Here is a 25,320-nt window from a genome sequence, read left to right as displayed (position 1 = left end):
CTCTGGAAAGTCTGAAGTTCTCTCTTCTGCAGAGAGCCACATACAGGTGCTGGGAATAGAACAAATAATAAAAATTAGGGCTTAAGAGCCACAGGCAAATCTTGGGTTCTACTGTTGGTCTGACTGCTTGCCCCAACCACCTCTTGGACCTTGGAGTCTACCTACCTCATCGAGAAGCACCTGTCTCCTTTCTGTGGGTCCCGTCGGCATTTCCAGGGTCTGGCCAGGGCGATTGGACATAACATGGCAAAAGGGACATTGAGAACATCCTGTCCCAGGGGTGCCCTGCCAGCTAGTACTGCTCTCTTGGTTCCAAAGGTGCAAGAAACAGATGTTGTCACCCTCGGGCTGCTCAGTCTTCCATCCTCCCCGACAGTCAAAACAAGCAGCCATCAGTTACAAAAACACAACACACACCAGGTTTTAATGAGAAAATAATTGTATACTTGCATCGAATGCCTCACAATCACTATAAAACCGAAGCAGGATAATAACATTTAAGTGGTTAACGTACACAGGAGAGCCAGATACAGAGTAGAATTCTCAAACACAGTATTGCTGCTTTTTGCCCCCCTCCTCCAAAAAGGAAAAAAATTTAAAAAGTCCTTTGGGTAAAGAGCAACACAAAATCAAAATTGGCAGCTCACTCACTGAAGGCTTAAAATTCAGGAAATTGGTTCTGTCACTAAAACTGGATATAGTCACCATCTCTAAACACTTAGGCTATTTTTTTTTTTCAATACATAGTTTAATTACATCCATTCTTTAGTTGGAAAAAAATGTTTGATTTGTCTTCAGAGACAAGAGTCAACACTGTTTTAGTGTTTGTTACGCCTTGTGTGTGCGTGTGTGTGTTGTGTACATGTGTGGACATTGATCTATATACTGTTTATATGTCATTTTTCGGGGGGGCAGCATGCATGGGTGTAAAGAGGCGAGGAAATAGCACTGTGTCATCCATGTAGGACACAGCCCAGCCTCCTGCCACTGACAGACCCTGTTTCCATAATTTCTGGATGAGAAAGCCAAGGAATGTCAGCAGTTAATTCCGGAGGAAAGTGTGCATCTATAAACACTGCAGAATCGAATACTTTCAGGAAAGCTTTTTAACATCTACAGAATCTAAACATTTGTTCTAGTTGAGATTAACAAGCTTGCGTGCTATTTGGGGGCAGGGACGAGCATCGGAGGCCAAGTTGGGGACCAGCCTCTTCTTCTCAATGGAGTAGGTAGAGATGACTTTCCTCCAGGATCTGCTGCCTCTTCACAACGTTAAAGGGGTTCATTTGGGGTCCAAGAGCCTAGCACAGTGCTATGTACACAGCCGTGGCCCAATGTTCCTCCAATGACTAAAAAAAAAAGAAAAGAAAAACACAAAATCTCAAGAGCACAGAGAAAACCTGGCCCTTCTTCCAAGGGGATTAATTTACATTTTAACGGGATTATGAGTGAGTGGAGCAAGGACATTGATGACGGTCATCAGAAGGGAACAAGCAAATGATGGAGATGTAGGGGCCACAGTTAAACGGCTTTGGGACTGTGGGAGGGTCACAGAAACGCTGCATTGGGCCCCTATTTGGAGTGTGGACCAAAGGAGCCCCGCTCTGCAACTCTGTGTCATATGCGTGGCTGGGTCAATCAACTGCAGTCAGACACCACTTGGTCCGCCTCTAAAGCGAGTCCAGGAATTGCATGGCCTCCTAAGCTTTCTTTTCAGCTGCCCGTTCTCTTCTCAAACGTAGGTATAAGGTGCATACACGGTTTCCTTCAAAACAGACCAAAAACTCCAGGGACGTCCTGAAGACGGTGTCCTCTTGCAAAAGATGGGTCGTTCCTCTGTTACCAAGTCCATGGTCACTACCAGACCCAGGGGTGATCCAGAAATCTTGAGCCGTGTCTCATTTTCTTATGCAACCCCTAGAACCATTCTGTTCTCCAAGGTATCCTAGCTGCCCCTGGGCCCCATGGAGCTGCTGCCCCATCTGGTCCCATTCCTATGCCTGCCTTGGGAACGCTGAAGAACCTTCAGGCAAAGCATACTTCCTGGGTGCCCTCTGTTTCACCTGTCAGGACTCCTCATCTAACACTGATCTCACTTTCCTGGGAAGGTGTGTTCCCACGCCAGCCTCCCCCACCTGCAAATGAATTCCCAACAGTGGGGATCGTATTGTTTCGTATCCCCAGTCTCAATAGCATGTTGTGTTGATTTATTCATTCAGAATGTTCGGGAGAATGAACCATTGAAAGACAGCACCAACTACCCATTTGTAGAATTTGACTTCAAACTGTAGGCTCCCTTGGCAGTTTTAAAGGATCCTTGGAAGCTCTCAGACAGTTCCATTTCTTCTTTATGTCCACCACTTCTTGAGGAATAAACTTCCCTGTAAAGTCGACCCTCGTCTAATGAAAGGAGCAAAAATAATGCGCAGGATATCTCTGTACAAGGTGGAACTGCTACTTGTCAGGATAACGTATTAGCACTTACAAAATAATATAAAAACAAAAAAGGATTTTAGTAACGTCTGACTTATTGCTTTTTCAAAACCTATAGTTTTAAAACAAACGGGGAAAAAAGAAGAAGGCTGGTCAATTTTGTTTTTTTTTTCCTCTTCTCCAGAACTGAAAATTTTCTCATCCAGAAATTGAGGGTATGCAAGGATTGAATACCCTTATCATATTGCTTTAAATGACAGAAAGAGTAAAACTGGCATCTTCTAGCGTATACTAAGCAGGAATACGAAGCATGAGAATAAATATGGTACTTTTCTAAATGCCAAACTACAAAACTGCCCAAAACTTTGCCATTGTGACTCATGCGAGTTCACATGAGTTAAGTCAACTTAATATTACAAATACTGTATCTGCTTGAAACCTCTATAGCCTTTTCATAAAAAAGAAATTCTCACTCATTCCTGATGCTGGCAAAGAGCTTCAGAGGAAATAAGTGAACATCCTTGTCCCATGATCATTCTGGAATTTTAATCCTCTCTCTCTCTCTCACACACACACACACACACATACACACACACACACACACATACATCCTTACTTGTGAGCACACACATGCTTTATGCAAACCCACAAAGGCATGTGTATACTCACAAATACACAGACGCGCACACAGACATACACCATCTTTAGAATTTGTAGCTCATCCTAAGCCTGCACTTAAATTTCTATTCTATATTTTTCTCTGTATCATCCTGAAAAACACTGGTTGCTCATCAAAAATAATATCTCTTCCTTCCTTTTACTCCCACTCTCCCTCCTTCCCTTCTTCTCTACCTTTCATGAGCTTTCTTTACTGTTTCCTTTCTGATTGATCCAAAATAGTCTATGATTCTTCCTACTCCCTTGAAGGTCCACTTTATATATAAAATATAGTTATAAACACCTTTTTATGTCTTGTCATCTACCTCTCAAAGGCAGAGTTCGCCTTTTTTTTTTTTTCCAATTACCGCCGCTCTAAAAATACCCCTCCCCTCTTGAACCAAGCTGTCCAATGTTACAGGTTTTATACATGGATATATTCCCCCATCCCATCACAAAAATAGTTGTTGCCCGCTAAATATAGTTTTCATAGGAAGAAACAGAATTGTGAAAATGTATTCTCATAAATTGCAGCTCTGTCAATATCATAAGCAGACAAGATCCTAAAGCTAAAAGAATCCATTTGGTTTGGCTTTCTCCGCCTTTCTCAACCTCCTAATGTAGAACAGATTGTGTCTGCAACGTGAAGAAATATTGTCTTCAAAATATGGATTGTGATCCTTAATTGAGCCCAATTAAAAACACTTAAAGAAGAAACATGGAATCATAACTGCCTCTTCTGGGCAAAAATCAAGAGAGAAACATGATTCATTTTATGGCTGCTGGAGTAAATGGAATTAGCCCAACACCTCTGACGCTGTGATGGGTGGGAAACAGGTGTAGGCGTGGGGAAGTCTCTGCCGGGTGGATGGCACCAGCTCGGTGGCTCTCCAAATGGCTCTGTTACCATGGTTGTCCTCATCACCCAGCGAGGCTGGTCTTGGTTCTGCCCATAGCAACCACGTCGATTTGCTTGTAGCTTCTTTGTCCTTTTGGATCAACTGTGGATCAGTTTAAACCCAGGCGATCCTTTGAGGCCCCCTCCCCCCCAAAAAAAAATCCTTTCTCTTTTGACTCCTGGGAGTTCGAATTGATGGGTGGACTTTTTTCTTTCACTTTATTGTTCATCATTGTACACTGCAGCGTCTGGTCTACACAAGGATTGCTGAGTTTGTTTGCACTTTAATAAATATTGTATTAAAATGCTTCGATGTGTTGATTTCTTGGTTTCTTGGGAACCCAAGCACCAAAGAAGCTTCCTGGGGTGGAAAGAAGTTGATTATTCATTGTCCTCTTCTTCTTGGTTGGCATAGATCCCCGCCTCCCAGCGCAAGGCCAAGGCGCTCTTTCTTCGATTAACACGTGTGGCCTCAAGGACCTGAAGAGAGAGGGAAAGAAATTATGCAGAGTTCATGGATGTTAATTATGCACCCAATCCAACTTCTCTATTGCTTTCCTCCTTTCTCTGTCCATCAGCATCTAATGAGAGGGCAAAGCATCTGGTAAGACTGAGAGACAGGAGACTCATGGAAGTAAAGGGTTGGGGGGTGGGAGGTTCTGGGTTTGCATTCATCTCGTAGCCAAAGTTCCCCTGCTCTGTGACCCATCATTTTCATTACAGAGAAATCCAATTTTCTTGAAATGTTCTGCACATTTCTTTGAACTAGACTTGACTCTGCATCAAGTTTCTAGATAACAAAATGCATCTTTACATGCTATAGGTGGGTACAGCTGGTTGGAAACGTTCTGTATCTGCCCTATCCAATAGGGCAGCCACTAGCCACATGGGGCTATTGAGCACTTGGAATATGGCCAGAGTGGCTGAGAAACGAAATCTTTGCTTTCAATTAATTTTCATTTCAATAGCCTCTTGGAACTAATGGCTACCATATCGGACAGTACAGCTATGGATGGTCTTAGTTTCTTCATAAACAAGCAGATCGGAAAATAATTCCAAACAATTGAACCAGTGTGGATTCATTTCACAAGCTTTGTGGACCCACATAAACTGTGAGCACATTTGTATCATAAAAATCTATTTTGCGGGAGTTCCTGTCGTGGCGCAGTGGTTAACGAATCCGACTAGGAACCACGAGGTTGCGGGTTCAGTCCCTGCCCTTGCTCAGTGAGTTAACGATCTGGCGTTGCCGTGAGCTGTGGTGTAGGTTGCAGACGTGGCTCAGATCCTGTGTTGCTGTGGCTCTGGCGTAGGCTGGTGGCAACGGCTCCGATTAGACCCCTAGCCTGAGAATCTCCATATGCCGCGGGAACGGCCCAAGAAATGGCAAAAAGACCAAAAAAAAAAAAAAAAATCTATTTTGCTATAATTAAACTTGAAAGAAGGATTAAGTAAAAAGAAAAATAGCTTCTCAGGCCAATAAGAAGCCATCTGAATATTTTGATGTAACTTTGGGGCCACAGGTGCTAATAAAGGAAATGAAGGGTGACACATCAGGGACAAATAGGCTTCCCAACATCAGGGTGAGGCCACTCTCCCCTCCTGCTCCTTAGAAGAGTCTGTGGACACCAGAGAAGACTCCTCAGCCAGTCTGCTCCACTTTGAGTTTGATCCAGATAACATCCAGATAAATGACATTTAGGTTGCCAACACAGCAGAAATGGCTCAATTTCATCATGCACCAAAAGCAAACCCATGCATGCCAACCAGTTATTATTGTGGCATTAGCTTAGGATGTGCAGTTTCTGATTTTTAAGTAACGTCTAGAAGAGCCAACACTGGTTGGTTATCCAACCAACAGGCAATGAATGAAGGTTTTGCTTATTCTAAGAACAAGCATTTCGGCAAGGGACAGAGATGCTAGCAACTCCAGAGAAGGAAGGCAATGTGGGTTTTCCAGGTAGTGATGGGAGCCCAGACATAAACAAATGCTGGGCAGATTAAAGGTCTAGGAGGGAGGAGGGGGGCACCTCAACTTGCTTCTCTGCACCCTTGACAAATGAATGGACTTCCCAGAGCTTCAGTGTTTTTCCTCTGAGAAGCCTCCCCCTGTCCATGGCTGGACAGGACATGTAGGTCACAATTCAGTCATGTCTCCTGAAGGAACGCTCGTCAGGAAACACCTAAGCCATGTCCTAAAGTGTCCTGTGTGTGAGCATACCATGATCAGTCAATACCTAAGAAATCAGTGGGAGGAAAAGCACTCTTCCAAGTCCGGTAGAGAAGTCTTCTGGTCAATGCCTGGTAATATGGTACCAGGAGGCAAAGCAGGATGGGAATTGCAAGTCCTGAGCGTTATTTCCAGCTCTGTGCCTGGGACATGTTGCTGTTGCTCATGGCATCTTGCGTCTCAACTTTATTTATCTGTGAAATGGTCCAGCACCTGCCTTATTTTCGCAGGCTTTCTCAGGCAGGCAGTGCAGACTCTGAAGTCCAGATGGGTCTAAGTCGAAATCCGAGTAACTACATGACCTTGAGAAAGTTGGTTACCCTGCGCCTCAGTTTTCTTATATGTAAAACAGGAATAACAAAACCTACAGAACCGAGCTGGCCTGAGGAATAAGTGATGCAGTGTATACGAAGCATTTAGCATAGTTCCCAGGGCACAGCATTTAGTATAGTTCTCGGGCAATGACCACATACTCCTCTCATCATGTGATGGGGCTTTATAAATGATCAAGTGGTCCTCAAACAGAAGGCTCTTTACAAGGAGCTCTGCATTGTGTAAAATGGTCCCATGTTTGCCTAGTGGACGAGAGATACAAACTGAAAGGTTTATTATCTAAGAGCTAAAAATATATCTAAGGTTCTGAAAAAAATAGTCCCCATTCACTTTGGATGTCCTTTGTCTTGTTATTTAGGCCCTATTTTAATTCTCGATCATCCTGAATAAATTTAATTTACTCTGTTCTCCAGGAACCTGTTTCAATCCATCTATTCATCCATCTTACAGATATTGATCGGGTTCCTGCTAAGTGTCGGGAACAGAGCTTCATGTTAAGGATAGAATAGTTCCTTTCCACAGTTCCCGCTGTGGTGCAGTGGGTTAAGAATCCGACTGCAGCGGCTTAGGTGGCTGCAGAGCTGCAGGTTTGATTCCTGGCCCAGCGCCATGGGTTAAAGGATCTGGCATTGCTATAGCTGCAGTGCAGGATTCAGTCCCTGACCTGGGAACATCCATATGCCATGGGTGCAGCCACTAAAAAAAAAAAAAAAAAAAAGAAAAAGAAAAGAAAAAAAAAAAAAGAATAGTCTCTTTCCTCCTGGAGCTTAGTCACAAAAGTATAATGGACAGAGAAATGCTATTTATAATTATGGAAACCTTCAGCACCGCTTGGATTCCAGTACCTACTTGTGGCAGCTCAAATAATTCATATATTCCAATAATAAGTCTTCTGTTCTCCTTTCCTTCCCCTGATTTATACGCCACTTAACGTGATCCTGAATTTCTGATGACATCGAAAGCCTCTAGTAAAGGCACAGTCAAGACCATAAGGGGTCAGTGACTTTGCTATAAAATTGTCTTCAGGTCCACAGGGCTTATGACCTAGGACCTGCTCAGGGGTGAAGCCAGCTTGCAACTGGTCTTGTGAAGATTCAGAAGCCAAGCCCTTGGGGACGGTATGTGGATCAGCATGCCTTCCACAATTGATTCAGAGGGTGTGTGTGTGTGTGTGTGTGTGTGCGCGCGCGCGCGCGCGTGCGCATGCGAGTACATGTATGCGTGTGTGTGAATAAAGCGCTAGCAAATCCAGAACTCTTTGTTAGTTTCATTTCTACATATTAACTTTGTTTCCTTCCCTTTCTGGGCAAAAAGGCCCTTGCCTCCAAGGCTCTGATAATAGGAAACACCTACATCACAGGCATCATGAACCAGCTACTGTTTTTCTCCCCTTGACTGTTCTATGGGATTCAAGCAATTACTCGTTTGCATTTCGCATATGAAGGAACTGAAGCACAGGGAGGTTTCAGTAAGGTGACTAATGTCAGTAGGAGGAAAAGCTAACATTTGAACCCAGAACTCTGGGTGCAGAGTCGATGCTCTGGGCCAGCTCGCTCCACCACTGCTCAGTGGCTGGAAGGAGTCTGCAGGAAGAAGCATCTGAAAAGGTAATAAAACTCTCCACAAGGATGGAGAGAGAAAAACATAGGACACACAACATAAAAGAAAGACCCAACTTAATCCGTGTCACAAATCAGGTTTAGGTCTGGTGGAGGAAAAAGATCAATCGTCTTTGAACAACCTCCCAATATTAACTTTTCTCTCCAATGCTTAGGGATTTCCAGTGAATCGCTTAACTTGGAGTAGCAATCAACCTAGATGATTTTATTTGGCGGATGTGAAACAAATGCCAGATATGCTAAATAATATTTATATCCATATTTTATCCCCATCTCTGCAACTGAAGACAGACAGGGCCCGTTCTTGCCTTCCTTGGATGTATTTGACCAGATTTTCATCAATCTTCCATTAATTCAAAGGGGATGTGGGCTTAGGGCCTAATTCTTTTTCTTTTTTTGTCTTCTTTAGAGCTGCAGCCACAGCACATGGAAATTCCCAGGCCAGGGGTCAAATCAGAGCTGCAGCTGCCAGCCTACGCCACAGCCACAGCAATGTGGGATCTAAGCTGCATCTTCAACCTACACCATAGCTCCTGGCAATGCCAGATCCTTAATCCACTGAGCGAGGCCAGGGATCGAACTCGCGTCCTCATGGATACTAGCCCAGTTCATCACCACTGAGCCATGATGGGAACTCCTAGGGCCTAATTCTTAAACTTCCTTTCCTTAAATGAGAACAACAAGACACTGAGGAAAGTCCATAGAATGATACTTTCAATATTCAGTTTACACTTTGTGAAAGAAAACCACTGAAAATCTTCAGTTCACACCTACAGTTAAATATAATTATATTGCTAAAGATGGAGAGGTAAAACATACATTGTGCTATAAGTTAGCACAGCCAATGTGAAGAATAGTTCGCAATAGGTAACGAAGGTGAGGTTGTATAAGCCCTGGAACCAATATTTTTACTCCTGAATATATTCAGAGACTTTCTTCCATGGGGCACACAAAGAGCTATGTACAATAACATTCACTGAATCATTGTTTGTAATGGCAAAGAAGAGATACAACCTACATTTCCATCACTAGAAGGATGAATAAATATATATATATATATTCATTCAATGGAATACTATACAGCAGTTATAATGAGTGAGCTAGAGCCGTAAGTATCAACATGGACATATCCAAAAACAATGCAGACAGAATAAAGAATACAGGATACTACAATATGATCTATTTATAGAAAGTTCTAAAACATGCAAAACCATAAGATATCATTTATGCATATAGACACATGTAGTATAAGGATAAAAACATGCATGGAAACAATCAACACCAAACTCCAGAAGAGTTACTTCTCAAGAGAGAGAGAAAGAAATGGGAGCTGGGAGAAGTAACAAGAGGGCTTGAGTGGTATTTGCAGTTTTAAACTTCTTTTTAAAATATTAAGCAAATATTATAAAATGATGAGAATGAACAAAGAGGAGTTCCTTCTGTGGCACAATGGAACTGGCAGGGTCTCCAGAGTGATAGGACCCAGGTTCCATCCCTGGCCCAGCAAAATGGATTAAAGGATCTGGCATTGCCTTAGCTGCAGCATAGGTCACAATTGCAGCTTGGATCTGATCTTTGGCCCAGGAACTCCATATGCTGTGGGGCAGCCAAAAAAGGGGGAAAAAAATGAACAGAGCCAGCTAGATAGGCTTTACTATTTTACTGTTATATTATTGGCACATTGGAATGCCAGCTTCATGACATCAGAGACATTGTTCTGTTGACTGCTGTATTCTCTGGACCCAGAAAAATGCCTGATGTGTAGTAGATCCTCCATAGATTGTTAAACAGATGAACAAATAAATGATTGTCTACAATTCGGTATATTTGCAGTAACGCTTTTAAAATAAAAATAATACAAAGCTAAGGAAATAAAAACATAAAAACCTTTATGCTTTCTCATAGAATATATATAAATGAGTAAATATACAGGTGGAAAGAATGGGAAAAATAAGAATATTGTGCTTTTTCGTAGCATAGGTTTGTGAAATCTGTGTGAAAGGAAGTTGTAGGGGAAAGGAGGAGGCTTTGGGGGAAATGCAATGCTTAACAAAGCTTCCAAAACAAAAATACAAGTTTAAAGATGGCAGGGAGGAGGAGTTCCCCTCGTGGCGCAGTGGTTAACGAATCCAACCAGGAACCGTGAGGTTGCAGGCTTGATCCCTGGCCTTGCTCAGTGGGTTAAGAATCAGGCATTGCCATGAGCTGTGGTGTAGGTTGCAGACACGGCTCAGATCCCGCGTTGCTGTGGCTCTGGTGTAGGCCGGCGGCTACAGCTCTGATTAGACCCCTAGCCTGGGAACCTCCATATGCCGTGGGAGCGGCCCTAGAAAAGGCAAAAAGACAAAAACAAAACAAAACAAAACAAAAAGATGGCAGACTGGTTGGTTCACAGTTAAAAAACTTATCCTAAAGTGATGGCATAGAGCTCTCTATATTTATATTAAGGTAAAGAAAGGACTGATCAGCTCAGCCCTTTTAAACTGTATTGTTTTCTAATCAGACCAGAAAAGATTTGCTGTCAGTGTCTGAACAAACAAAAAGCCAAACAGCCCATTGGTTGTGCCCTCTAGTCCAAACATCTTCCAGATCCACGAGCAGGACAAGGTCTTCTCCAACCCAGCACAGAGCACAGCAAAGCACAGCCACGTGTATCACTGATGTATGGCCTCCAACATTTCAAGACAATCACCCCATTCAGAAAAGTCAGGGAGAAAAACCCGTCAGGAAATGGCAAACCACAATAGCATGCACCTGGCTCAGGCATGCAGGAAGACCAAGACAAACAAGTGGAAAAGTACCTCGGAAGTCACCTTGCAAGACAGTAACTTAGAGGTGTACTGGCAGAGAGGGAAAAACCAGGGTTAGTACATGGCAGAGACACACTTACAGAACACCCCCCAGCTGGGAACCAGCACCACACCAGGGGTGGCAGACAGGAGGGGAAGTGACATCAGGAGACCAGGACATACCCACGCCAAGACTTGCTTCATCTGATATTAGTTTATTTAAAAGTCTGTATCTTTTGCAGCAAGTAGAAACTCTATTATTCCTTAATACAAATATCAGATAAGCCATACTTTGTTAATTCAAGATTTGTTGCTTCCATGTTCTGTGCTTTGAATTAACAAGACTCTTCTCCTTCAGGCTGTATACAACCAGCTGTCCATCAACAAGATCCTTAACAGCCATTTTGGATTCACAAGAATCTCTAGCCATCTGTAGCCAAACAACTTTTCCTCTTCTTTTTTTTTCTCATTTGTCTTTTTTCTGTGGTTGGTTTCTAGTTTCATGTTATTGTGGTCAGAAAAGATGCTTGAGATAATTTCTATACTCTTAAATTTGTTAAGGTTTGTTTTGTGTCCTAGTATATGGTCAATTCTGGAGAATGTTCCATAGGCACATTCTGGGTTTTTTTATTTTGTTTTTATTTTTGTTTTAACAGCCTTTCTTCTTTCTGTGGGTTTCTCTGATAGTCTTGGAGTCTGTTGTTGCATAAAAGAGGATCCTAACCACAGACAGGGATTGGTCTGAATGCAAGGTTTGTGGAGGCAGATTCTCTGAAGCTGATCTAAGGGTGGTACTGCCTAGGGAGACCAAGCAGCCTCCCCATCACTACCTTGTGGGTCCTGGATAGGTTTCTGAGAGGGGGTGGTTATGTAGGAACTAAAATGATCCTTAAGTTCCTACAGGAAACTAAAAGTCATGTGAGAGAAGCTCAGGAAAATAATGTCCTGGCTGTGGGTAATGAGTTAGAAAGACCAGCTTTGGACAGCCCCTTCCAGAATTGTGGTCATGACCTTGCATTTACACTGCACAGGACAGTAGAGACACTGATTGGTTTTTGGCATAGTGACCATAGCCTGGATGGGGGGGTGGGATCATATGTCTGTGAAACTACAGACTGTTTCTGAAATGTTGCACTTAAAAATTGTAGTTCTATAATGATCAGGCTGACTGGGAGCTGGTAAATTTGGAGCACTTCTCTCCTTTGCACCTCCCCGGGATGTAAGTGAGAACCCAAGAAAGGCCGGGAGGCACAAAGCGTTGCTGATGGTGGCTGAGCTTCCCTGCAGTGTGGGGGCACTGGAGGCAGGCAGGCTTCCTCCACACACCCAGTGAGAGTCTGGCCACAATTCCCGGATGGTGTCCTGGTCTGAAAGGAAATGTGTGCCAGGAATTCTAGGAAAAGCAGTGACTGCTAGCCTCCAGCTTTGACTTAACCAGGAGACTCAAAGAAGCTTTCTCTTATTCCAAGACAGGCAAGGAAGGCTGAAAGCCCTCTCTATAGTTATTTTGGGGGCAAAAGAGAGAAAGAAAGAACATGGAAAAAACCTACCAAGAGTAGATTCTCTGCTAGGAGGGAAGATGGGCTGAATGCCAAGGAGGCTACACTTTGGACTCAGCCCTGCATCCCTTCAATTAAGAAAGGGAAAGCAAATTCACCAACAAGTTCAAGAGCATCACTGACTCAAGAACCCATTGTCTTCTGAGGCTCAGGTCAGGTGGGGGGAAAAAAAGCCAGAAAAGGTATTGTGTAAATACCAAGGCACCAAGAAACCCTATGGGAAACTATAATTAGTCAGTCCGTGGGGCATGGCATGACTGACCAGAGATGGCATCAGGCCCAGATAAGGGGACATTTCCACATAAGATAACATTTCTGGATAAGAGAAAGCCACACAAAGAGCAGGACGGTTGCCTCTGGGTGGGCAGTTTGTGCACTGCACAAAAGTCTCAGGCTGGGGGGATCAAAGTTCGGTGCCCTCCCCCACCCCATCCCCCTCACCAACCTTGTAGCTGGTTCAGGACCACAACCTCACAGGGTTTTGGAAAGAGGTTTTGCTAATTCTCACACAGGCCCTGTACAGGTTGGTAAACAGCCCAGGGTAAGGGGATGGGGTAGGGTTAACAATCCTCCTACCCTAAATTAGCTCCATTAATAAGTGGAGCCTGGCTGAACCTCAAGCACAGAGACACCCATCCATGACTGTGCCACACAGAACAAGACACCAGCCCAGGCAGATGAAGACTGTCGCTATTGAAGGGACATCTTGCTCACAGTCTGAGCTGGGAACAAGGATGGCCGTTTGTGGGTAACTTTCTCAGAAAAGGGACTTTTTCTGGTTCCTTGTCATTGGCTTTGTTGCCAACTACAAAATGAAGCAAAACATCCACAGATGACTTAACCTCATTGATACAGTGACTCCTGGGCAGCTGTTCATAAAGATGTATGATTTAATGTCCCATTTTCTGTCTTTCTCTGAGACCTCACTTTGCTTACAGCAGGAGAGATGCCAGCTCAAGAACACAGAAAAGACCATTCAATCCTGCACAGCTGCTCCCACCCCACCCCTGGCAAAGGTTCCCTGAGCCAGGGGCCTCCCTCCTGTCCTGCATGTAATTTTTTTTAATGAAATAGGAAAATGTAAAGCTCCTAACTGGGGGCTGGACTCCAGAGACCAGGATGGAAGGATGCTATACCCATTTTGATGATGAGGATGAGTTTTTTTCTCAGATCGGTTAGCAAAAGTTACTCATAGAAACTGTAAGCACAGCTTCGTTTGCATTCTCTCTTTCTCTTTCTTCTGTCCTTCATGCTCATTAATATCACTGTACCCTGAGCATCACCGGGCATACCTCCCAACTACCCTATTTTGTTTTAATGTTTGCCTCTCCAAAGAAGGTGGCTTTCCACTCAATTCCGAAAGAGCTTGCTACTTCCTATGGGTGAATGCCTGGTTGGGTCCTGATCATGTGGGAGGGGCTCATAAACACCGCCAAGTGACTTTGTGGATTGGATATTGGCAGGTGGATGTGCCAGGTGATACTGGACCCATAAGGAGTTAAGTGAGGGTCATAGAAGGTGGAGGATCTAAGAAGCCACAGCTTGCCCTGAAGACAGTATAGGTGGATGGAGTCAGGAGAACACAACTACCAGCTTCTGGGCCAGGAAGAGACAATTAAAGAAGGGGTCATGGCCCCAACTAGGAAAAGAGATGAAAGCTTGTACATTCCTACAGGTAAGTGTCAACATACTCCCCAGTGATTGATGGTGACACAACAGAGAGGTCCCTTGAATCAAAAGGACAAAAATCTAATTGAAAAGACTAACAGGTGGCTCTGAAATCAAATCTCACTGATGATCATGATTTTGGTGGGTTTTTGGTGTGTTGTTTTCTAGATGTGGGCCTCTCAAAAGAGGACTGTAGCAGGTTGGGTAGAGTTTGTTCTATTCTAAAGAATTTTCAACAGCAACAAACTTTGTTCTCTTGTAATGTCAACAGACAGTACAAAAGACTTGGCCTTGAATTTGAGGTCTGGGGATATTAATAGCTTGATGAGTTTGTAGGTTTCCTTCTTATCCGAAATGTTGATTTACTTGAGAAAAACAGAGACAGGAGGCAGTCACTTCACTGTGTAAGTGAAGGGCAATCTGTATGTGGAAAGGGTTGACTCCAAGCAGCTTCCTTTATGCAGAGGAGAAGCCCAGCCTAGTTGGCTTTCATCAGGTGGCTGCCTGAACGTCAGAGTTTGTCAGCCTCCGCCTATGAAATGAATAAGAGTGCACTCTTCACTTCTGTGTTTGGTATTTTTCCCCTAACGCCTGCACTTGAACACCAAAGGTGTGTATGAGAGACACAGAGTGTGCCTCAAAAACACTAGGCTGGGTCACATGCAAAGTGGCTCCACTGGTTCTTTCCCATTCACACATCATGGCTAACTTCCACCGAAGCTGCTGATGGATGGTGTGGAATCACCAGCGGGGAAAAAAAGGTAAACTCCCTATTTTAAGCAGAGCTGCAAAGAAGGGCCAGCTACAGTGACTTCATGAGCACACAAGGTCCTACGGGCTTGGAGAAGAAGCTCCTGCAATGGAAAGGTTTGCAGTTGTCATCCAGGGCCAGGCCCATCCTGCTGTACAACACAGGGAACAGCCCAGAAAGGTTCCAACCCAATAGAGGAGCTGGACCAGGGTTCCAAGCAGTTTAGGTATAAACCCAAGGGAGAGGCTAAGAGACACCAAGGAGGTTATCAGGCTGCTATGGGTGTGTCTGCTTTCTTTCTTGACTGCTAAATTTTTTGAAAGCAATGTTCCCTGTCTGGAGACAACTCCAGAAATCCTTTACCTTGGCCAACCAGGATATGAAAGCCAGTGAATCAGCACAAAATTCCTACTGTGAGCCCCGTCATGTTCAAGGTGACCAAATAATTCATCATTCAAACTGGGGCACTCTTAAGAGGGGAAAGAAGATACCATTAATAATTGTACCAGGACAACAGGCATAAACCAGGACTGTCCAGGCTCAGCTGGGAAGTAACCTCAACCAACCCAAGTTATTTGTCTCACTGAGGTAAGGCAGTGGATACCTCAATAAATGCTAAGAGACGGGGACCAGCAGGCCCCGGGGAGGTTGGCACAAACCCCTGAGGCTGACCCCCCGTCTCCTGGCTGTGCAGGCTGTGGGGAACAACGGCTCTTAAGAAACAAACCACAGAGCAGATGACTTCCTTCATGGTCGATAGGAATGTCACGTGCAAAGATCACGTAGCCTATTGAGGGTAGCAGGGTAGCTATGCGGTTTTTAACTGTCATTTTAAAAGGCTCTTTCCTGCCCAACTGTACACTCGGGCTCGGTATCAGCCCAAAACCTACTTCAGTCTTCCAAGCACTGTGTATGTAACATTTCTGATTGCCCAGAGCAGACGCTGAAGAAGCAGCATGGTCATAGTTCTCTAGCGCAATAAAACCTTTACAGAGCAGGTCAGCAACGCTGGACGTCGGCTCCCTGGTGCCTGCAGGTGATTTCAGGGAGCTTAGGTCTTTCTTCCCCTGTGGCCCCTGCCTGGAATCTCTCTACATACCCCACATCTCATGCACGCACCAAGCCAGTGAGCTCAAACTAGACCTTGGCAGCACAAAGATCCACTCTTTGCCTGATCGGCGTCTTTGAGAAACAAGGCCAAACCGTCAACTCAACTCCAGCTGTGTTAAACCACAGGTTTGACACGCGATGCTGGAACCATGATGCTGGCCAGACAGACAGACAGACAGACAGACAGACACACACACACACCCGTGCCTGAACCGGAGTACCGTCCTCCATGCCGACGTTCACCCTTGGACACGTGAAAAAGGAAAGGAGGAGAAACTTACACTACTATCATCCATTCTCTCGCGCCTTTTAGATTTGTGTGTCTCATAGTCTTCCATGAGGGTCTGCATCAGATTCTTGGGCCGCTGCGTTCCGGCAGCCTCTTCGGGGGCTAAGTCAGGCTGCAAGCTGGGACCTTCAGGTGTGGGGGATGGAGGAGGTTTGACTTTCTCTATTTTCCCTGAAACAACACGAAGAGAACACCCTTTCTAAGCTTGTCTGCTCACGACTGCTTTCGGAAAGAAAACTGGCAAAAAAGCAACCTCTGACATAGGGAGCGGTAGCAGAACAACGGTTAAGTGCAAGTCATTTTATTCCAGGGATCAGAGCGCGTAAGGATAATGTCACAAATCCATCCAACACAGACCTCAAGGAAACCGGTTTTAAAGTCAGTTAGACCAAAGGGGGGCTGTCAGGACCTTTGCCAATATACGTCAGACAGAGAGACAGACAGACAGACAGACACTGGCTCTGGTTGTTTTGGGGACATGGATTCTGTCACAGATGAGAGAATGAGACTGTCAGAGGTGGTGGTGCCTTCAAACCTTAAAGACCCTTTTCTTACAGATGTGGAAAACTGAGGTTCTGCCAAGGGAAGGCTGTGCTGGGTCACCAGGAGCCAGCGACGGTACCCAAGTCTCCTGGTTTCCTTCCTGGGCACTTTCTTCTCTAGCAGAGGTCACCAATGGTCAGATAGCCAACCTGGGTTTTTTGTGGGGACAGCACGAGTGGGAAATGGACAGACAGCCTGATCGTCCCAGTGTTCATTCATTCTTGACCTTACCTGCCACGGTCCTGAGAGCATTAGGGTCTGAGATCCCAGATCTGAAGGAAACAAATGCCAACAACAACAGCTTCAATGTTGTAGAAAAGGGTACAGCAGAGTTGGGAAAGGCGAGGCTTTAGCTTTTGAATTTCCTGAGGAATTCTCAGGAGGAGGGGATCCGGTCCACGGTCACAGTGGGGTGGTGACGCCAGGCACGGTCACTAAGTTCACCTGCACCCGTCCCTCCTAGGAAATGCCTGGCCTTGCCTCGTGGCCCACAAAGGAGTGAGTGTTATTGCCAGAGGCCCCGATGCACCTCTGAAAAGCACCTTCAGGTGTAACAGTCATGATTTTTTCCAACTATGCTCCATGCGGGAGACACAGCTAGGGTCTGCGAACAAGGAATATAGAGAAAATGCACACAAAATACATGGGAGCCATTCAAGCACAAACGTTTGGAAGCCACCAAGGGAGGTTAAAGACCCACTTGACCCCCTCCAGACCCAAGATGAAGGCAGCTAGCTCATCTTTCTTCATCTTACTCCCCAAGCTGCCTGATGCAGCCAGAAGCCCAAGGGAAACCTGGGCTCCATGTCTCTGTGTAAGTGGCTATAGGCCTTTACTATAGCTCCTTGGATGGGATTTGGGAGGCTCCCCCCGGAGTTGAAGAAGCCCACGTTTTAACTTTTACTCTTCCATGAACCAGCCATGAGGTTGGCTGTAGGCAATCATGCACTTCAACCTTGGGCTGATAACTTACATACTCCAAGCGTCAAATTCCCTACCTAGAAACTGAGAATCTGGGGAGACATTGTCTTAGAAGCCCATTCTACCTCAAACATTTTGCTCTTCTATCAAATACATTTGGCAAGAAGATCAACCTTTTATTGATTTAAAGGGAAAAAAAAAGTATGTGGCTGGCACATTTGGCAATGGGGTGGGAAGTGGTTTTAACACAGAGGGCATTCCATCTACAGAGCCACCACTAAGTTAGTGACTTAGTGAAACTCATTGCTTTGACCTCAGTTACCCAGATCACTGATAAAAAGTCTTCTGATATTCATAGTAAGGTTATAAATATTTTAAGGACTTCAAATTCTCCCAGATGGTTTCTATTTTTTATTATGGAAATTAAGGAAAGCTATCATGACACCTCTAGATCAACCAACTACATTAAACATTTATCGAGATTTCACCACCCCTGTTCCATTTACCCTGCCTGTCTTCCTCCCACATTTCCACACTGAAATATTTAAAGCAATCCCAGACCTCAGGCAATATTACCTTGAATACTTAGCATGCATCCTCTGAAAATTCTGATGGACTTTTAAAATGAAGCCTTGAGAAAAGACGGCACAGTGGTGAGCACCAAGCTCTAGAGACAAACTGTCTTGGGTTTGAGTCCATTGCTTAGCAGCCAAATACCCTTGGGCAAGTAATTATTTTTTTTTAAGTTTTTACTTTATTTTATTTTTTGTCTTTTTAGGGCCACAACCATGGCATGTGGAGGTTCCCAGGCTAGGGGTCCAGTCAGAGCTGTAGCCACCAGCCTATGCTAGCTACAGCCACAGCAAGGTCAGATCCAAGCCATGTCTGCAACTTACACCGCAGCTCACAGCAATGCCGGATCCTTAACCCACTGAACGAGGCCAGGGATCGAACCCGCGTCCTCATGGATGCTAGTCGGGTTCACTAACCACTGAGCCATGATGGGAACTCCTTTTTAAAGTTTCTCTATCTAAAGTTTCCTCATTTGTAACACTGGTATGTTGATAAGATGTACCTACCTCATACAGTTGGCACAAGAACTAAGTTAATATTTACAAAGGTAATAATAATTAGAATGGCAAGCATCCACGAAGCCTAGTTACTGTGTTTTTGGAACCTCAAAGAGTGATATGTCCATAGAGTAAAAATGAGCAATTTCATAGGAAATTCTGCATAAGAAATCTGCAACTCTCCTAAAACTAGAAATAAATACCAAATTGGAAATGATCACTTTCCAACTGAGGGTTCAGATCATCTTCCACCTGCCATCAAACTTCTAGAAAGCATATTCTATATCCATTGCCTCTGACTTCACCATTTCATACATACCACAGTGGGACCCCTGCCTATAATACTTTGTTTATACTTCTGTGAAAGCCTTTTTTCACATATTGTATCATATTTGTTTCTGGTTAAGCTTTCCTTTGAGATTAAGCTGTAAAGTCATCTGAAGATAGGAACCATTTCAATCGGCCCTGAACCCCCTTATCTCATTTGAATATAAATTCCATTAGAGCAGGACCTTGTCTGTCCTGGTCACTGTGGATCCCAGCACCATCTGTGGTATTTGACACAAGGCAGGAGTTCGTGGCTGTAGAGTGAACCATGGCTGTTTAAAGTCCTTTGTGAACTATACAGAGCACCCACTTATTAAATGCTTGTGGACTGGGACAGAATTCCCAATACAGAATCTGAGGAAAGAGCTTCAATGTCTTCACCAAAGCATAAGAAAGAAAACAATTTTGGTCTATAGAACCACAGATACAATGGCTTTCAAGTAAAAACCAACCCTTTTATATGGCATTTCAATGATAGGCTTCAGGTCATTTCATCCTTACAACAACCCTATGATGTAGTCAGGGTGTATGTCCTGACACCTCTGAACAGTTTAGACCGTGGAGGCTCAGATGCTAACATCAGTCCCAATTACATGAGTTAAATCTGGAACCCAACTTGTGTTGCTTGCTGCTAAATTATATGATTCGGTGTGTGCTGAAAAAGAATTATAAGGAGAGTGAAAAGTTACTATAAGGAAGCCGTCAGCCATTAACCATTAAAGACATTTCCTGCTTATTTCCTAGCATTCCAGCAAAATGACACCCATCCTCAGAGTAGGTTTTACCAGGTATAGCCACTAGGGGTCACATGAGTAACAGGAACCAAAGGCTGGCTTAGCTGGTCTGGAGCTGAGACTTCCAAAGATGTGACTGAGAGTTCTGGGAGAGAACAAGAGGTTTCAGATAGCCAAGCCTACATCAGAGCCTGGGGAGAAGCTGTCACAGGTGCCTGAAGAAAGGAGACACTGTGTCCCATCCCCAGATTTCTGGTCTGCTTGATATCAGGGGAAGTCAGCTTGGCTGGGCTTCTCTGCTGGGCCCTGTGATCTCCATCCTGCCTCCAATATGATTCCAAACATGCACTGGAATCACACAAGCCATCAGAAAGACTGTTCCACACCCATCACTTTCCTAAGAATCCCTAGTTTGCAGCCTAATCGACTGTTTTCTTCTTGATTAGGATGGTGAAAAAAAATTCTTATATTTTTCCCTAGTAGTAGACTCTGCAGACAATACCACTATAGTGGGCCTTGAGGATAAAGACAAGAATGTGATACAAGAAATCTTTGGCACAGGCCTAGGAAGTCTGTCTCATCCTTGTCTATGGCCTTGGAAGCCCCCTTGAAATTCCTTGGCCCCAAGGACACACCCCATTAGACTCGCCCAACAGTGTTGGTTATCTCTGGCATTTGGCATGCCTCTCACCCAGCACTTCCCCAGTACCCCCAGGTTCCATCCCCACCTGCCCATCAAAACGTATTCTTATATATGTCTATTCACCTGATAAATGACGGAATAGCTGATGGTAGCTGAAAGTGGCCTCTGTTTTCAATGATAAACATCCTGCCCTCTACTTTCCCACCTGGGCTGAACACTACAAAACAGCTCTCTTGAAGGACCCCAGTCAGTGTTCCTGGGAAACATCACCAGTAAGGGTCATGCAGACTTCAGGGCAGACCTGTGTTGGCCTTGGCCAAGGGCTGGTACCTGACATTTAAAGAGCAGGTAGTAGGTGCAATGTGAGCTAGCATATACAGCTGGCATAGGAAGCAACAAAACAGAGCTAGATTGGAATTCAGAGTGGAAGGTAGAAAACATTTTCAAGTTCACTTCACACACATGATTGTGTTTAAACTATTCCATCTAGAGTAATTTGAGACTTAAGTATTTCAAAGTGACTTGGGATAAGCAGTCTCACTTGGCAGGGCTGATTTCAATGCTGTGTTTCTAAAATCATGTCCTATTACCTTAGCTTTGTAAGGTAGTCTTCATTGCTGCAAACAGTAAGAAAATCATGGCTTGAGTAAGTCTGAGAAACTCTTGACTGAAGAAAGCTTTAGAGATAAAAAGAGATCTCTTTACCAGAGGACTTCTTCAAAGTTTTAGTGCTAATATAATTGTGAATTTCTAGTCCAGGAATGGATGTGCAGCCTTTCTCAAATTTATTTAACCAAAGAATCTCATTTCATAGAATCCCTATTAATATCCCAAGGAAAACATTTTGAGAAATACCATTCTCTAGTGTATACCAGTTAACCACTAACCACTAACTTGTGGGCACAAGTTCAGCTAATAATTCAGTATGGGCACAAAGCTTAAGCGCAAGAAATTTCATCATTGCTTGTTTGTTTGTTTTACAAATGAGGCAATTTATTAACCCAGCATCATTTGTTCTAATGATTATTTATAGTTGCATATGTGGAAGCCACCAAAAGTATCTGACTACAGGAAAATAGTTACATTAGTTATGGCTTATTCAGATGATGGGAGTATTATTTAGCCATTATAAATCATGTTTCAATCTCTCAAATTTAGAGTGACAGTTACGGCCATGGAAAAATATTCAAAATACATTAAGGAAAAAAACAGGTTACAAAAGCAGAAATAGTGCAGGCTTCAGAGCTGGACTGCCTAGGTTCAAATCCTAGCTTGCTACTTAGTAGCTGTGTGAAGGAAAACAAAAGTATATACATGGTAAAAACTTAATCAGGATAGGATGAATGGTCTTGTGGGCAGAATAATGGCTTCCACAGAGATGTCCAAGCCCTAATCCCCCTGAGAATATGTTACCTTGCATGGCAAAGGGCTTTGCAGATGTGATTAAACTAAGGGCTTTGAGGAAGTTCCAGTTGTGGCTCATTGGTAACGAACCTGAATAGTATCCATGAGGACTCGGGCTCCGTCTCTGTCTGGCCTTGCTCAGTGGGCTAAGGATCTGGCACTGCCATAAGCTGTGATATAGGTCATGGACACAGCTTGGATCCAGTGTTGCTGTGACTGTGGTGTAGGCCAACAGTTGCAGCTCCAAATTGACCTCATTAACCTGGGAACTTCCATAAGCTGTGAGTGCGGCCCTAAAAAGACCCAAACATTAATTAATTAATTAAGGACTTTGAGATGGGAAGACTATCCTAGACTGTCCAGTTGGGTTTGATGTAATCGTAAGGGTCTTCATAAGAGAGACAGAGGATCAGAGAGGGTCAGAGAGACAGAGAAAGATTAGAAGATGCTATCTATGCTCTTGGCTTTGAAGATGGAGGAAGGGGCTACCAGCCAAGGCCTGCAGGCAGCCACTAGAACTGGAAAAGGGAAGGAAACGTATTTTCCCAAGAGCCTATAGAAGGAACACAGCCCTGTCAATATCTTGATTTTAGTCCAGAAAGACACTCCTAGTCTGTCTGAACTTTCCTAACAAAGTATCACAGATTGGGTGGCTTAAACAACAGAAGTTATTTTCTCACAGTTCTGGAGGCTGGAAGTGTGCAGTCAGGGTGCTGGCATGGTCAGGTTCTGGTGAAAGCCTTCTTCCTATCATGCAGAGGGCTACCTTCCAGCGGTGCTCACACATCACAGAGAGAGAGCTCTCTGGTGCCTTTTCTTATAAGGGCCCTAATCCTGCCATGAGTGCCCCACCCTCATGACCCCATCTAACCCTAATTATCTCCCAAAGGCCTCATCTCCAAATACCATCACACTAGGGGCCTAGGCCTTCAACAACATATTGACTTTCACAGGGACACAATTCAGTCCATAGCTGACACATTTCAGATTTCTGGCCTTGAGAACTGTAAGGTAATGCCTTTATGTTGTTTTAAGTCACTTTATTTGTGGTGATTTGTTACAGCCACGATGGGAAACTAATACACACATAGACCCAATGTTATCGTCCATGCAGGAGAAGAACTAGGCAGATAGTGGTTAGGATTACAAGTCACCTTTACTTTTATCTTTATTCTTTATTTTCCAATTTTTTTTCTGCAATAAGCATGGATTTACTTATTTATTTATTATTATGATTTTTTTTTTTATTGTCTTTTCTAAGGCCACACTCACAGCATATGGAGGTTCCCAGGCTAGGGGTCTAATCGGAGCTGTAGTCATTGGCCTATACCACAGCCACAGCAACTTGGGATCTGAGCTGAGTCTGCGACCTACACCACAGCTCACAGCAACGCCAGATCCTTAACCCATTGAGCGAGGCCACGGATCGAACCTGCAACCTCATGGTTCCTAGTTGGGTTCGTTAACCACTATACCACAATGGGAACTCCCATTTAATTACTTTTATTTATTTATTTATTTATTGGCCACCCCATGGCATGTGCAGCTTCCAGGCCAGGGATCAGACCTGAGCTGCAGTTGCAACCTATGCTGCAGTGGCAATGCTGGATCCTTAACCCAGTATGCTGGGCTAAGGATCAAACCTCCATCCTGGTGCTGCAGAGATGCTGCCAATTCTGTCGTGGGATCTCAGGAACTCCACGAATTAATTTTAAATTATAAAACAAACAAAAAAAAAATGTTTTCTAGTATTACTAGCCATGCTAAGAAAAGTAGATAGAGTTAGGCTTTAATCTTCAAGGACTAGGCAGAGCCACAAGCCTTTCTGTCTCACTGGCAGCATGGGACAGGCCCAGGGGAGCTATGGAGCCAACACCTTCTGGGGGCCTCAGAGAAGCACTGGTCACTTTTCTGGGACACTCATAGGCTGTAACACTGCAAGACAGACTGGGGAGCAGAGGAATTTCACTCCAAATTAGTAAATACCGTCTCCCATCATGAGTGGAAGAGAAAACTAGAACACATGAATTTGTGTTTCCTCTTTGTTTATTATAGTTAGGCCACTTTCTGGTCCAGAGAGAGGAAGCCACGTCCTGACTGCACTTCCAGATTTTCCAAGCAAGACGGAGTTCCCTGCACGTCCTCAGTACCCAGCTGCTGCCCACACCCTCATTCTGTAGGAAGAGGACTAACTTCTAAAAAGCCAAGAGGGTGGATTCCCAAAGTTTAGGAAAACTATTTGGTCAAACATTAGGATTTGGGTGATTATGATATTCCGTATGCATGGCGTCTGACGTCTTAAAAATCAAGGATCCTTTGTTTCTACATTTCTCAAAAGACAAGAAAAAGCCATCACCCACTCTTAGCTAAAAAGCAAACTGAACAAAGACGCCCACCAGACAACATGCCTTGGCCCAAGCCTCCTTCAATGATATCCTTTCTTCAGGGAGCCTTGCGGGAAGCTTGCAAACATCTAAAATGACTCTCAGATCACCAGAAAGAAGTGAGCTCAGACTTGCGTTTTGAATTCCATTTCCTCCCTGTACAAGGGAATATCCTGCCTGTGGGAGCCGGAGTCCATGGGCTTGTGTGGTTCCAGCTGTGACCCACACACCAAGAGCTGGTCCCTGGTCCTTTCATCTCCTCCTTTGAAGGCCCCAGGGGTGGGGGAATGCGATGATATGAATCTTTGGATTATAAGCCCAGTTCACAAATGAGAAATATCCTGCCTGGTGAAATGGGTCTGAGAAACTTGCAAAAATTATTACTTTAAGGTAAGGAGGGATATTGAATGGATTGTTGATATTGGACCATTCGTCTGAATGAAACTAGGAAATGAAAACTGGAGAAGGAAAGAGTTTTGCTTCTCTAAGAGAAGCATAGTTTAAGAAGAAAAACTTAATTAAACAATAAGAATGAAAATCACAGTAAGCAGCAATTCCCCCAGCAAGATCTTTGGGTTAAACACATTTCTAGCAATATGGTGGGCTTGACTCTACAAAGATGATCACCCCTCCCAAAGACAGAAAACATTTTCATGGTCATTTCTAATTTTATTGTCACCCAATAGGCTTCATAACAGCCTTTGTTTTTTAGAATCACAGCTGACTATTGTAAGCTAATTCTTGAACTCAAGATTTTGTAAGAGGAAACTTTAATTCTGAGAAAGTAACTATAAAAAAAATCTCAACTAGGGCTAGAAAGCAACTTTATAAAGCATGTTGTGCCATGTATGTCATGTATGTAGCTGCCAAAGAATAACTCATAAGTAACTCTGCTAAGGTTTTCTAGGTCTTAAAACATAACAATAACTGCAATCTCAAAAACAATAACTCTTATTGG

General features: G+C 43.9%; 1 protein-coding gene across 7 annotated transcripts in view; it reads right to left on the bottom strand.

Moving 5' to 3' along the window:
• Positions 397 to 25,320, bottom strand: part of AKAP2 (A kinase (PRKA) anchor protein 2) — a 205,587-nt gene continuing 180,663 nt past the window's right edge. For 4 of the 7 annotated variants that reach the window (XM_021087641.1, XM_021087838.1, XM_021087686.1 and 1 more), the window contains 3 exons: positions 16,329 to 16,507; positions 10,972 to 11,010; positions 401 to 4,468 (listed from right to left, as the gene is read on the bottom strand). In XM_021087641.1, the coding sequence (XP_020943300.1) occupies positions 4,370 to 4,468; positions 10,972 to 11,010; positions 16,329 to 16,507 (317 nt within the window). In that variant the 3' untranslated portion in view covers positions 401 to 4,369. 7 annotated transcript variants of the gene reach the window in all.

Source organism: Sus scrofa, chromosome 1, assembly GCF_000003025.6.
Source record: "Sus scrofa isolate TJ Tabasco breed Duroc chromosome 1, Sscrofa11.1, whole genome shotgun sequence".
NCBI lineage: Eukaryota > Metazoa > Chordata > Mammalia > Artiodactyla > Suidae > Sus > Sus scrofa.
This window is presented reverse-complemented; position numbering and strand designations above follow the sequence as displayed.